At 40.2% G+C, this 12,944-nt stretch overlaps 2 protein-coding genes across 4 annotated transcripts; both read left to right on the top strand.

The window, feature by feature from the left end:
- Positions 1-1,229: 1,229 nt before the first annotated feature.
- On the top strand, positions 1,230-9,779 carry sytl1 (synaptotagmin-like 1). Of its 3 annotated transcripts, none has more exons than XM_034124630.1 (15): positions 1,230-1,333; positions 2,346-2,497; positions 3,357-3,508; positions 4,027-4,141; positions 4,223-4,280; positions 4,363-4,402; positions 4,492-4,532; positions 4,684-4,797; positions 4,957-5,123; positions 5,207-5,309; positions 5,556-5,717; positions 6,082-6,160; positions 6,255-6,354; positions 7,118-7,323; positions 9,360-9,779. In XM_034124630.1, exons 2-15 carry the CDS (start codon positions 2,373-2,375, stop codon positions 9,497-9,499), a joined length of 1,602 nt encoding a protein of 533 aa, XP_033980521.1. In that variant the 5' UTR covers positions 1,230-1,333; positions 2,346-2,372; the 3' UTR covers positions 9,500-9,779. The 3 variants fall into 3 exon arrangements, with proteins under 3 accessions (XP_033980521.1, XP_033980520.1, XP_033980522.1); XM_034124629.1 differs by having other exon boundaries at positions 3,357-3,520; XM_034124631.1 differs by lacking the exon at positions 1,230-1,333 and having other exon boundaries at positions 2,346-2,504; positions 3,357-3,520.
- A 1,055-nt stretch (positions 9,780-10,834) lies between these two features.
- LOC117477851 (zinc finger protein 232-like) lies at positions 10,835-12,936 on the top strand. Its single transcript, XM_034124626.1, has 2 exons — positions 10,835-11,071; positions 11,588-12,936. Exons 1-2 carry the CDS (start codon positions 10,915-10,917, stop codon positions 12,406-12,408), a joined length of 978 nt encoding a protein of 325 aa, XP_033980517.1. The 5' UTR covers positions 10,835-10,914; the 3' UTR covers positions 12,409-12,936.
- The last annotated feature ends 8 nt before the right edge of the window (positions 12,937-12,944 follow it).

Below are 12,944 nucleotides of genomic sequence, written 5' to 3'. Positions count from 1 at the left end.
CAAACATTTAAATATTTATGTATGTCATATCTTTTTGATTTCTTGAGCTTTGAGTTAGGTGATTTTTAATGCAGGTACCCTTAGGAGCCATGTCAAAAACTCTTGAAGGTCCCTAGACAGCACCTTTGGCAACATGAGAAATTACTGTCTAAGCAATAGTGGAAGTCATTTAAACTTCTATCTACCAAAAAGGTATTAGCACCACCCCTCTGATTTGTGTGTGTTTTTGTTCTGACGTTTCAATAGCTCAGAGTCTTTTTTAATAATTAATTTCTAATTTCTGTTTTGACTGCTCACGTTTATATTATATGCATATCAGCTTCAACCCTATAATAGCAATTAAACAACATTTAAAGTGATCCTATTTACTTATGGTAAAGTTGGTTGTGTTCAATATAATCAGAATTTCTTTTTTTGTTGTGATGCCATTACAATTAAAATGTTTGCAGCCTGAATAAACTAACGATAATTACCTTTTTTCCTGTTTAATGTTTGCTTTTTGCATTCTCATGAGGAGTTGGAATAAGTAATCACAGTGGGGGTTTGTAAAGTATGTTTCGAGTGCCTATTCCAGCAATGAGTCAATGACTGAACAGATTCTGCTGTGATCTGGGCATGTGACATGTTCCCAGTATCGGCAAATAAGAAGCACCCATTGATCCTTATAAATATGGGTGTCAGTAGGGATCCCAGCATGCAGCAGGGACAGATTGCTGGTGGAGGCCTTTAGGGAGCAGCAGGTCGGCTGGTTGGAGGCACCAGACACTGTCTGTGCCAGGACCTACACAGGCTTGAATAAGCCCACACAAAACGTTTTCCAACTGGGCAGAACATGGCTGCCATCCAAGTATGTTGACAAAGGACAGGACTGAATACAAGTCTTTTTCAAGCTGAATGCATGCACCCTCCCCCAACGCTCATATTGCCACTTTAAAGTTGAAACAAGCTTCCAGTGCTACTCCCTTTAAAACAAGCATACATCCTTGTTTGCATATGTGTCCAGTTGTTTGTGTAGTTACAGAGAAGGTGCAGTGTGTGGCCGAGTGTGTGTTTAGCAGGTGTGGACAGATACAAGGAAGAAAAGTGACATCCCACCTCCACCCTGTAAAACATCCGTGTTTGTGTGTGTTGATACGGTGTGTTTGCTTGACTGTTTGATATGACTCTTTCTCACACACACACTGTATTTTCCGTTTGTTCCTGCTTCCCAGCTGACTCTGGAGGGCGTGTTCACTTCGTTTACTTTGCACACAGACCTCGAGACGCACCGCACTCTGGACAACTTTCCACTAAACTTTTCCACAGATAGAAGTGGCGGAAGCTCCCAGCTAAGGTAAGACAGTTTTACCTTGGGGTTTAATGTTGCCGTGTGTATTTGTGATGAACGTCAGAGAGGGAAGAGTTTAACCTTTGGTCAAAAAAGAGGAAAAGGCGACAGGTGTCCTCTCTCTCGCGCTGCCCATGATGATAAAAAGTAGTGCACAGACCTATTTTCATGAAGAAAAAATAGTGCTAACAGCCAGAAAGCGAAATTATCTCATTATCGTTGTGTACAAATGGACTCCGACTATGTAATAACTAAAAGCAAATATAAGGCTTCTACAAGAACATATTATGAGGAGAACCTATGATATTCTAGCAACTTCATTATATTATTTTTTGTTTTTGTCTTGGTGTAAGTATCAAGTTATGAAAGCTCTTGAGCACTCATGATATCCTGTTTGCCAAACTCCTAACACCAGGTCGATCACTCTGCGCATGCGCTAATTACCCGGAGGTAACTAGCCTAAAGGCACACACACCACCACACAGACACACATTATCATTGACATAAAAGTATTATATTCCGGTGCAGCCGGTTATTGAACATACAGACGTTGCTTTACTGATTTTTTTTTCCAATATGCTTCTCAGTTTCAAATCAAGAAATAGAAGCTTAAATAATAAAATGTATTTCCAAGCCTTTTTTAGGTAAAGGGTTTATATAGTGTTTAATGGAGAGAATTTGGAGCAGGGTCAGATGAAAGCCATTGAAACAGACAGGTATAGCCTTCCTGACACAACATATGTCCTTGCCGACGCATATTTCAAACTGCATTGAATATTTTGACAATGTTAACCACAAGATAAGAAGGAATAATCTACTCAAACCTTGTTGACATATGCAACATGTGAGGGGAAGTAGACAACGCTAAATTTTAAGGGGTCACAGGGCAATTTGGGAAACATGGTTAAGCATGCCAAAATGTCTTCTGAAATATATGTCAGTCCCCACAACATAACTGTAATGTATACCTTGTTTAAATGTAATGTAATATAAACAGGGCCTGTCCTGGATCTTGTAGGTTTTGTGGTCTTTCCTCCTCTCAGCGATGGAGGAGGAGCCGGTTGATTCTTCTCTTGATCTGACCTTCCTGACAGAAGAGGAGCAGTCCAGCATCCTGCAGGTCATCGAGCGGGACTTGGATCTGCGTCGTCGCGATGAAGGACGTGTAAGGTCAGAGGTGACTGTTTTTCCTATTTAGCTGCCAGTTTTGCCCACTAACATACAGAGAGGTGAAACATTAGATTTAGCCAGAAGTGGCAGGAAAGAGTAAACAGTGGCAAAACTGGTTAACCTGTTTAGACAACAACAGTCACATTTTATTCCTTTAAACTAACTATCAAAACGCACACAGACCATGGATGTTTTGTTGACAAGCCCTTCTACGTCACTACTGGACACTTCAATTACTCACTAATGCCTCTCAGGCTTTTGGCAATCTGGCTTCACTATCCTCAAGAGCCCCCAAAAGCCTGGCTTCAGTTTGGGAATTCAAAGAACTTCTCAGTTAAATGTTTTCAGCCTACAGAGCAGAGCAGCTCCTGTTATTGATCACTGGTCACCTTCTTTAGTCAGAGACACACATAGACTGTCTAAGTTAGTAGGTCTACTAGTCCCTCTGTTGTTTCCTGTGTGTGATGCATGTGTTGATTAATCTTTACACTGGGGCCTTAGCTGATGACAAAGTTGTATTATTCAAAGAGAAGTGCACCTGTTGTTTTTAATTTTGTGGGTTTATGTATTTGACACGCATGCCTTTTAAACGATAATGTATGACATGTGTATCGTTAGAGTTTTTTTTATCTATAGTCTTCATTGATTTTTAAAATTAAATTAAATTAATATCTTTTCAAAAATAGTATTTAATCTAAAAAAAGTAATTAATAAGACGGCATCAGAAATCATATATATTTCAGTATAAACAGTGATTGTTTAGTAAGCGAGACTGACATCAGCTGACTTTTGCAGATAATATTTCATGTTTGTTTGCTGTTAAACTGCTTTAAAACTTGGCCCTTTCTCCACGCTGCAGGGTCCTCCAGGAGGTGGAGACGGACCCGACCCGTATGCGCTTCCTGTCAGGGGAATGGTTCAAAGAGCAGAGTATCAAACGCCATCGCAGCCAGACGTCTGTCAGCGCACTTGTCCACTCAACCATACGCCGCAGGAAGTCCAAGACCAGAGGTCAGTTTTCAGGTATTGCAATTTTTCTATCATAGGTGTGGTGGCGAAAATCATGAAGAAATAAAACAGAAAATGTAATTTAAAATAAAATTGCCACTGAGGCACCAGTTAGGGAATCTTATGCAGGGGAATGATCCAAGTCCAGGCAAAAACGTGGTTTCCTACATTTATTTCCAATAAACAAAGTACAATGAACACTGGTTTTATATATTCTTGTCCTGCATCCTTTCCTATGGCTTTCCTTCTTTAATCCTGGTAAAAAAAAACATGTGTCTGTACTAGTGCGTTAATCCCACCACCACCTGTCTCCAAAATATACATAATCACCCAGTGCCCAAAGCTGCCCTTCAAAATAAAATCATAAAAATAACTTAATTAAACTTAAATAATAACAAAGGTATAATAAAAAAATGTTTAACTATTAATTAATATGAACCAATATATAGCTCCAACAACAGGCATGTGGGCTTTATAGGGATATCCCTGTGATGGGTCTGTATTTGTTTCCATGGTAACAGATGTGCCACTGAATGGACTGTTCAATGGAGAGAGAGAGGAAACCTCCACCAGCAATAACTCCTCTCCTGAGGCGGAGAGGAGACTCAAGGACGGCAGAGAGAAGGAGGGTGGAGGGTTAGTGAGGACATCATGTCTTTACACTTAATAACATTTTGTCAAGCTGCAGTTATTCCAAATTTGGTTGGTTGTTTTCAGGATTGAAGGAGGTTTGAAACCTGTACCCACACCCAGAACAAAAAGTCCCGTAGTACAGGTCTGTGTGTGCTTTTTGTTTCAGTTTTACCCTGCATAAAAGAAGAAATCATGTAAATACTAATAATCATCTTCAATTTCAGAGACTGCAGTATAGAAATAGTTCCTCATCATCATCCAAAGGTATGGAAGTTTCTCTCTCAATGCCTCTCGAGCTCTCTTGATAGTCTCTTGCAGTGTGATTATTCATTTTCAACTCTTTCTGTTCATAGAGTGGGAAAGAAGAAGTAATGGCCACTCAGAGGAGCCTGAGGTGAATTATTTAAATGTCTAAATCATTCACACATTTTGCTTTTATAACAGTAGAGTTTGAAAAGTAGTTCAATTATATGATAATGAGTATACCGGATGTGTGTGTGTGTGTGTGTGTGTGTGTGTGTGTGTGTGTGTGTGTGTGTGTTTAGGATGACTTTGGCGGTCACGAGGACAGTGACTCTGTGAGCAGCTTCCTGACAGAACCAGATCCAGCTTCTCTGAAAAACAGCAGCTCCAACGGCAGCATTCATTCAGGCTACACGGTACACACACACACACACACACACACTCACACTCACACTCACACTCACACACACACACACACTCACACACACACTTGATTAATTTACTATCCAGCGACGCAAGATGACTCAGCTCGGACAGTGACGTAGGTGCTGATCGCTGTTCTGCGTGTGTTACAGCTCAGTGGCAGCATGATGAGTCTCTTCAGCTCAGGGGATTTTGGAGTGGTGGAGGTGAGGGGCCGAATCCAATTCTCATTGGTTTATGACACCCAGAAGGAGGAGCTGCAAGTCAAAGTCTATCGTTGCGAGGACATCGCTTCAGCGCGGAAGAACCGCTCTGACCCGTAAGTGACGGTGAATGTGCATCTTGCAGCAACAATGTCCCATACCTAATCAATCAAAAAGTGTCTGTGTGTGCACTTTACAGATATGTTAAAACCTATCTCCTGCCGGACAAGTCGAGTCACAGCAAGAAGAAAACTGCAGTGAGGAAGAAGACATTGGACCCAGTGTTTGATCAGACGCTCAGAGTGAGACACTCTCATTTACATATTGCATTCAGTGGCAGCCTTCACAGAAATCCCCCATTAGCCATCTGTCTCTCAGCTCTTCTCCAAGTGTCCTGCAACATGCACTGCAGACGCTTAACTCTGCAGTCACAAATACCTCTTATCAATAAATTACCAGATTTAAATATACATCTTAGGGGACAGAGAACCTGCTGTGCTTTATCTTGCAGTTGCCTCTCCGCCTAAATCTTGTCCCCTCTCTTATAGTATAAAGTACGGGTTGGAGAGCTGCGGAGCCGGACCTTGAACCTCTCCGTGTGGCATGCCGAGCCCCTGGGCAGGAACGTGTTTCTGGGGGAGGTGGAGATGTCTCTGAGCCACTGGGACTGGACCTCCTCTCTGCCACTTTGGCAGGACCTGCAGCCAAGGGTAGAGAAGAGCACAGAATGATTTGAATGCAAATAGACAGTCATGCAGTCACATACATCAGTTTGAATTCTCCCAGTACAATATTTACCTAAACACTATAATGTCTGCATCTAGATTTGTTTAGTAGAGTGTATGTAAATGCACACTTGGTTGCAGACACAGAGTACAGGGATGAGTGTCTCTTGTGTCTGGGAGAGCTGAAGGGAGGCATGCTGTGAATTTCAACTAAGGTTTTATGTAAGCTTCATCTTTTCCTTCTTCCACACGTCTGCCCCCCCTCCCCTGGCTTTTCCTTTCTCCTTCTTTCTTTGTCTTTTTTCTGCCTTTTACTATTTTCTACTTCCCCTACATCCCCACACCACAGGTTAATTTGAATCCAGACTCTATTAGCAGTCGCGGGACCCTCCTGCTCTCGTTAAAGTTCATCCCAGACGGATATGAGGGTGAGCACAGCACACACTTCAGGAATGCAAGTGATGTCCCACCTTAATCACACATCTTGTACCTTTGTGTATGTGTGTGTGTGTCTGTGTTAAGGTGGTGGACTGCCTCTGACAGGAGAGCTTCACATCTGGCTTCGGGAGGCTCAAGGTCTCCTGGCAAACAAAGGCGGCGTCATAGACTCTTTTGTCAGGAGGTACGTCAGCTCGGCAACCTTTTTCACGACATTTTGTCATCAGGGATTGATCCTGGCAACAGTTTTTACTTGAAAGAATTATAGATGTTACATTCTCCAACTTTACAGGCACAGTTATTACCATGGTTATTTCGTTTTTCTTACATCAAACCGAATTTTAACATGGATTGACGGTTTCATTTACAAGCTGTTCAACTATTTATAAGGTCCTTTATATCCAAACAATTCAACTTGAAAGGATTTAAATTATAAAGTAAAGTTTACAAAAAGTAACAAACCCCCAGCCTAACTGGATAGGATTGTATCCATATCATTTATTTAAAAAAAGAGGCCATAGAGTACTCAAGGGTATTGGGTGCAGTTGTTATTTGTGAGTACAGTATGAGTCTTTATCTTAATCCCAATGCTCCCTAATTTTCTCCATCATTGGTGTCCATCTCTCTATTAAGAAATCCTTTTTGTAAGCATTAAGGTAATTAGGTGGGACGATCCTTAAGCCATCATGTTGTAATTCATTCATTTGGTTCTTTCTTTAAAATCTGTAAAATGTACATCCTTTTTAAAAAATGTTTTAAAGTAAATTACATACAGTTTACATCAAAAAATTGCAATTAATATTTATTAAATGTGTAAATGTAGAGTTTTTAACAGGCACACATCCTGCATACAACATAAACAAAGCCTAATTCAATTCAAACACTTCCATAGTCCTGGTTTGATTCTGAATTGAATTGTCTAATTTTCATAATCTAATCCCCACAAGCTACATACTCCCAGATGCCAGTCGGCAGAGTGGTCAGAAGACGCGGTTGATAAAGCGCTCCTTCAACCCGACCTACAACCACACCATGGTGTACGACGGCTTCCACTCCAGCGACCTGAGAGAAGCCTGCGCAGAGCTCACTGTCTGGCAGCGCGATGGCTTAAAGCCACGCGTCCTGGGGGGGGTTCGTCTGAGCTGTGGAACTGGTGGGTGTCGCTTCACCAAATCACATCTACACTAATGCACCAAATTAAAATCTTAAAAATGATTTCTCTGCAGATATTGGACTATTAACTTGTGTGGCTGCCGGGTGTTTTACTGTTTCATTATAAGCACACAAAAGTGAACATTTCAAAGTGCCCTATATTGCTCATTTTCAGGTTTCATATTTGTATTTTGTGCCTCTACTGTGACATGTTTACAGGCTTAAAATTGTTCTCATACTGCCTGTACTGCAGCACCTCTTTTCACCCTCTGTCTAAAACCAGAGCCCATTCTGATTGGTCAACAGCTTAGAGATTTCCTGCTCCTTAGCCTATCATGTGCAATGTGTTTGTATGCTAGCTAATAGAAGCGCAAGTGTTACATAGTGATGTCACTATGTTATGGAAGTAAACAAAGGACAACAATGGAGGTGTTTCAGGTAGGTGGGGGTGTGCGGGAGAGAAAGTTTGGGATTTTAGCCTTTGCAGACCATTACCATGCACAAAAACCTTTATAACATACTACAGTCAAAGGCAAAACCCAAAAAGCATAATAGGGCCTCTTTTTAAAAGCGTGCTCATTGGTCAGGGCTCTTTCTAGTTTGAGTGCAGCCCTCGGTGAGGGATGATATAATAAGCGATCAGATAGGGAACAAAGCAGATTCTCGTTCTGAAAGCAGCAGTCGGTGTTGGTGGTTACGGACAGTGTTTGTTCTCCTGTGCTGCAGGCCGTGTGGCGCCTGGGCTAAAGGGAGGAACTTATCTCATCCCTTATCAAGTCACACTCAGTTCCGAGCCTTTGTTTGGCAGTGTGCTTTTTTAATTAAATCACTCGTGTTTATCATAGGCTGTCTTCTATGAGTCAACAGGTGACTGGAGACTCCCTAATATAAAAAGTTTTGCAAGGTTATAAATAAAGCTTGAGAATTTGCTGTCCAAATGTAACTTTTCAAAGCTGTGATTAAAAATGAAATGATATCTCACGATATCACTTGACATTTCTTAGGCTTGTAGGAGGGAACCAGCTTCAGTGTCAGGGGATGAGACATTAAAGAGGTGTTTGTTTGGTTTAATTTATGGTCATCTTTGAGGACTATGCCGTAAATCTGTTTTTGCTTCATCTCCAGTGTTGATTTGGAGTGGTGTAGTGTAGATGTGTATTTCCTTCCACTGCTTCACATTGCAATGCATTTTGTCCAGTTGGCATTTCAGGCATTTCAGATGGTCAGAGCAGAGAGAGGTCATTTCTAGGTAAGCATTGTTACTGTGCAAAGCCAAATAAGTGGAAAACATTATGTTTTCTGATCATTTAGGTGTTGAGAAGTCGTTTTTGATAGTGTTCGTTTACTCAGTTGGTGCTTAATAGGGAGTGTGTCGAAATCACCACTGATAAAACGTTGGCTCTGTGGGAAGTGACTTTTATGATGAAGTTTTGCTTGTTGTGTACACACACTTAACATAAAGTTGATGCATTAAGAGGGCAGGGCCTACTTCTGTAGAGTTTTGGGATTGTTAGGCTTCACTAGGGCTGAACAACATCAAATAAAGACATTGTGATTTGGTCATTTTCCAAATCGCAGGAGGTGCAATATTTGTTAAAGGCACATTATGTCGAAATACCTTTCTGACTTCAGTATTCTGGTTTCCGCAGATATATAAAAGGTTTAAAATATTTTCTATTGACTTGAAGAAAAAAGATTCACTGTTGCAAAAAACGAACAATAATAATTTATATATATTTTCCAATGAGAATGATGATATAAAAATTATAATTCCCTCCAATATTGTGAATCATATTGCAGTTTAACATCAACATATTTGCCATGAGATTGTTTTTCCAAACCCTTCAGTCGTGGTTGTTGCTGCTTTCAGCTATAGCGGTATATGTGAATACATTACTGCAGTGTGGTGACTTGTTGGGATTGTTTCCTCTGCCTCATTAAGAAAGGCATCATTTCTCTTTGTGCCGATTGTGGTGAGGATTTCTGTGGTAACGTCTTAACATAAATAATTAATAATTCTGTGTGCTTTTGTATTAGGTCAGAGTTATGGGGAGGCTGTTAGCTGGATGGACTCCACAGAAGAGGAGACCGCATTGTGGACCTCCATGATTGACAACCCAAACCACTGGGTCGACGCAACACTATCAATCAGAACTAACCTCGCACCCCGGTCCTAGTGACCCAGAGTCAGACACGCCCTGCTCACACACACACGTTCAAATAATGGCTGGACTGAAAAAAAGACACCCCTCCGCACATTTAACCTCTCTGTCACACACAAATGGAAGCCAGTAGTAGTGCAATATTGTGAATTAGTGGCGTAGATCTGAAATATTTAGTTTTAAAACCAAATCTATCTGCATTTCAAATGTTTTATTCGTATGTTTTTGGTTCAGTGTGTGACAAAAGTGTTGTAATCAGATGTAGTTTATTAATTAAATATCAAACCTGAACTGATGAATCACCCAGTGTTCTTATTTGCATATATCGAGTGAACTTCCTTATGTACAGACAAGCACAAAACAGGCCTCACTGAAGATATACAAGGGGAGATCACATTGGCATCAAATAAACCAAAAAACGAATACACAGACCAGGAAAAATATAAACCAACAAATATAATAAATTAAAAAACAGTTACAAAAACAGAGTAAGTTAAAAATAGTCATGTATTTATATCATGTTGTTTCCCAGACCTCTAAAACTATTTGAGCATGTTAGAAAAATAGGCCCTAATCGCCTTATAGTAAAGAAACATCTATTCTTATTCAGACAATTGTAATTATTAGATATTCAGCTCTCATTGCTTTAATTGGGCAGGGTAGAAAAGGAAAGGCCTGCAGTTGCATGAATATTCTTTACTTTTTGATGGATTACATGACTGCCACCTTGTGGTCAGACTTTATACTTACTAAATATAGTTTTCAGGTAAATTACAAAGAGGACAATGAAGAATAGGGTAAATATAACAAGACCAGTGTTGTAATGTCTCCTCTTTTTTAACATAAAAACAAACTGTTCTCCATCCATCCATCCTCCCATGTATCAAGTACAGACAGTGGATTAAGGCATTTATCATATAAATCAGAACTCCTGTCCAGCAGATGGCGATATTAACTTCCCTGCTTCAACTTGGTATGAGACCGGAAGTGTCTGCTTTTCAAAATAAAGTATCGTCAAGGGGATTGTCTTGTGATTTAATCCTACACATAGTTCATCATGGATTACAGCCTTTGGTGGTTATAGATAGGCCCATCAGTGCTCTTAGGATCATGACATTTTAATTGATAATTTGAATGTTACAAACTGACAGTTGCTTGCTTTTCAGTGATGTGGTTATTGTTGTTATGTATGCATCTTATACAATGTCGTATAATTTTTCATCGATTTCCCTAATTTCCTTTCAACTGTTTTCAAGCCCTGTTTGTAATTGGAAACGTTCATGTGCAACTAAGTATACTTTTATTTTGAAATTAGCAACCGGGTGTAGTTCCCCTTTATTTCCGTGTAGCTTTTTGAGCTGTCACAAGTTTTACACAAAGGGAACACCGGTGGACTGTGTGCTGTAGTTGAGGGTTGAAAGTGGATTAAAATGTCTGAAATGCAGCTGCTGAGGCTGTTCATCAGTGAGAGGCTGAGTGTGGCTGCAGAGGAGATCTTCTCCGCGGTGCAGAGGACCATATCTGAGCAGAGATCTCAACAAGACGGTGACCACCGGCATGGACTCAAACCGGAAGTGCAGTCCGGAGGTTTGTTTGGTTTCTGTTTTCAAATGCTTAAGCAGTCTTAAAGACGGTATAACGTTACACAGGTGTGATACATGTCCACCCCACTCACCTTATGAGGGTTGGCTTGATAACAGAAACACATATTGCTATAAAGTTCAACAGCACCAAAGACTATAACATGAATTTAGGTATGAAAAGGGTCATGATCATGATGTTGTGTAATGCCAAAGTTTTTGTCCCTGATTAAAAAGTGTTTGTCAAATATAATATATTAAAAGATATTATTGCAGCCCTAATACAAGGTGGGAGATGACATGCAACAAACTCAAACAACTTTTGATTGCATGCATTTTAAAACACTCAGACAGCAGCTCGAAGACAAGCCAGAGAAAAAAACTTCAAATTATGGAAGTATAAAGTCTTGGAAGTGGACTCTCCTTATAGCTTACTTTTCTTTAATACAACAAGACAGGATAATATAATGCTGAAATAAAACTGTAATCCACAATTACAATTTCTCTTTTTTCCTCTTAACAGAGACGCCACATGGATTTATCAGTGCATATGTGCAGACACACCATGAAACGGATTGGAGTCCAAAGAGCTGCCACAACAACCCCAGTTTGAAACAGGAGGAGTGTGGCCTGCTGGTCCCAGACCCTCCAGCTATCAAACAGGAAGAGCCATGGAGCAGTCCAGAGGGAGAACAGCTACCAGACATGGAGGACACCAGCACTTTGAAAGTGACGCCCACCTTCATTTACTCAGCCATGACTGAGTTACAAACTTATGACACAGGAAATGAAGACAGAAACGCACAGTCAAGCAGTGAATGTTGGAATAATTTGCCAGATCGTTCTGTAACTGTGAATAACATGGGGCCTAAGCAGGGTTTAGCAACAGTGACAGAGTACAGTATTGGAAACATCCACACGCAGAGCCCAACAGGGAAAAAACAGTGGACTAAAAGTTGTGAACCAAACAGCCCAACTTCATCAAAAAAAGAGACAAATACAAGCAAATCATACTGCTGCAGTTTCTGTGGCAAAGAATTCAGGCGAAGTGCACACCTTGCCACGCACACTCAAATCCACACTGGTGAGACGATGTACGTCTGTGAGTTGTGTGGTAAAGAGTTTCGACATGGCAACAGTCTGACTGCGCACATGAGGATTCACTCGGAGGACAGGCCACACAGATGCAGGATTTGTGGAAAAGAGTTCCGCCATGTTGGCAACTTGAACGTCCACACGAGAATCCACACAGGAGAGAAACCCTACGCCTGCACCGTGTGTGGAAAGAAGTTCAGTCGGAACAATTTAATGACAAAACACATGGAAGATGTTCACTTGGCATGACATTAAGCAGAATATCCAATTTTCTGTAAATCTGTCCTTACTGTATGAAATGGTAATACTATAAAGTAAAACATGGTAGAAATGGCTCATGATGGGTTACAATAAAAGCTGTAAATTGCCTATATAATTGTTCTGTAAATTGATTATGGTTATAAGCAAGAAATTATCTTTCTATGTGTAAAATCTTTGGACAGATAACACTTTTCAGTATAACATAATGTCTCTTTACGTCATCTCACTAATGATGCAGAGGTTATCAGTGGTGGTATAAAAGTATTTATTTGTTTCCTTCTTTTAATGATGCATTCTTATAAATATAATCCAGCCACAAACATAATCCAATAAAATAATGTATATTATTTTGAAGTGGGCCACTCTGCATAATGAGTGTTATTTATTACTTAAATTAGGATTTGTCAAATATCGGAATACCTGAATTGAAATGTGTAATCCAAACTGTTTGTAAAAAGTGCCTGGTTTGTGAAGCTGTAACCGATTGTTAATAAACGTGAATTAAAATGCAATTTATTTTTCGA

Source organism: Trematomus bernacchii, unplaced genomic scaffold (genome assembly GCF_902827165.1).
Source record: "Trematomus bernacchii unplaced genomic scaffold, fTreBer1.1, whole genome shotgun sequence".
Classification (NCBI taxonomy): domain Eukaryota; kingdom Metazoa; phylum Chordata; class Actinopteri; order Perciformes; family Nototheniidae; genus Trematomus; species Trematomus bernacchii.
The sequence above is the reverse complement of the archived record's forward strand: the minus strand, read 5'-3'. Positions and strand labels throughout refer to the sequence as shown.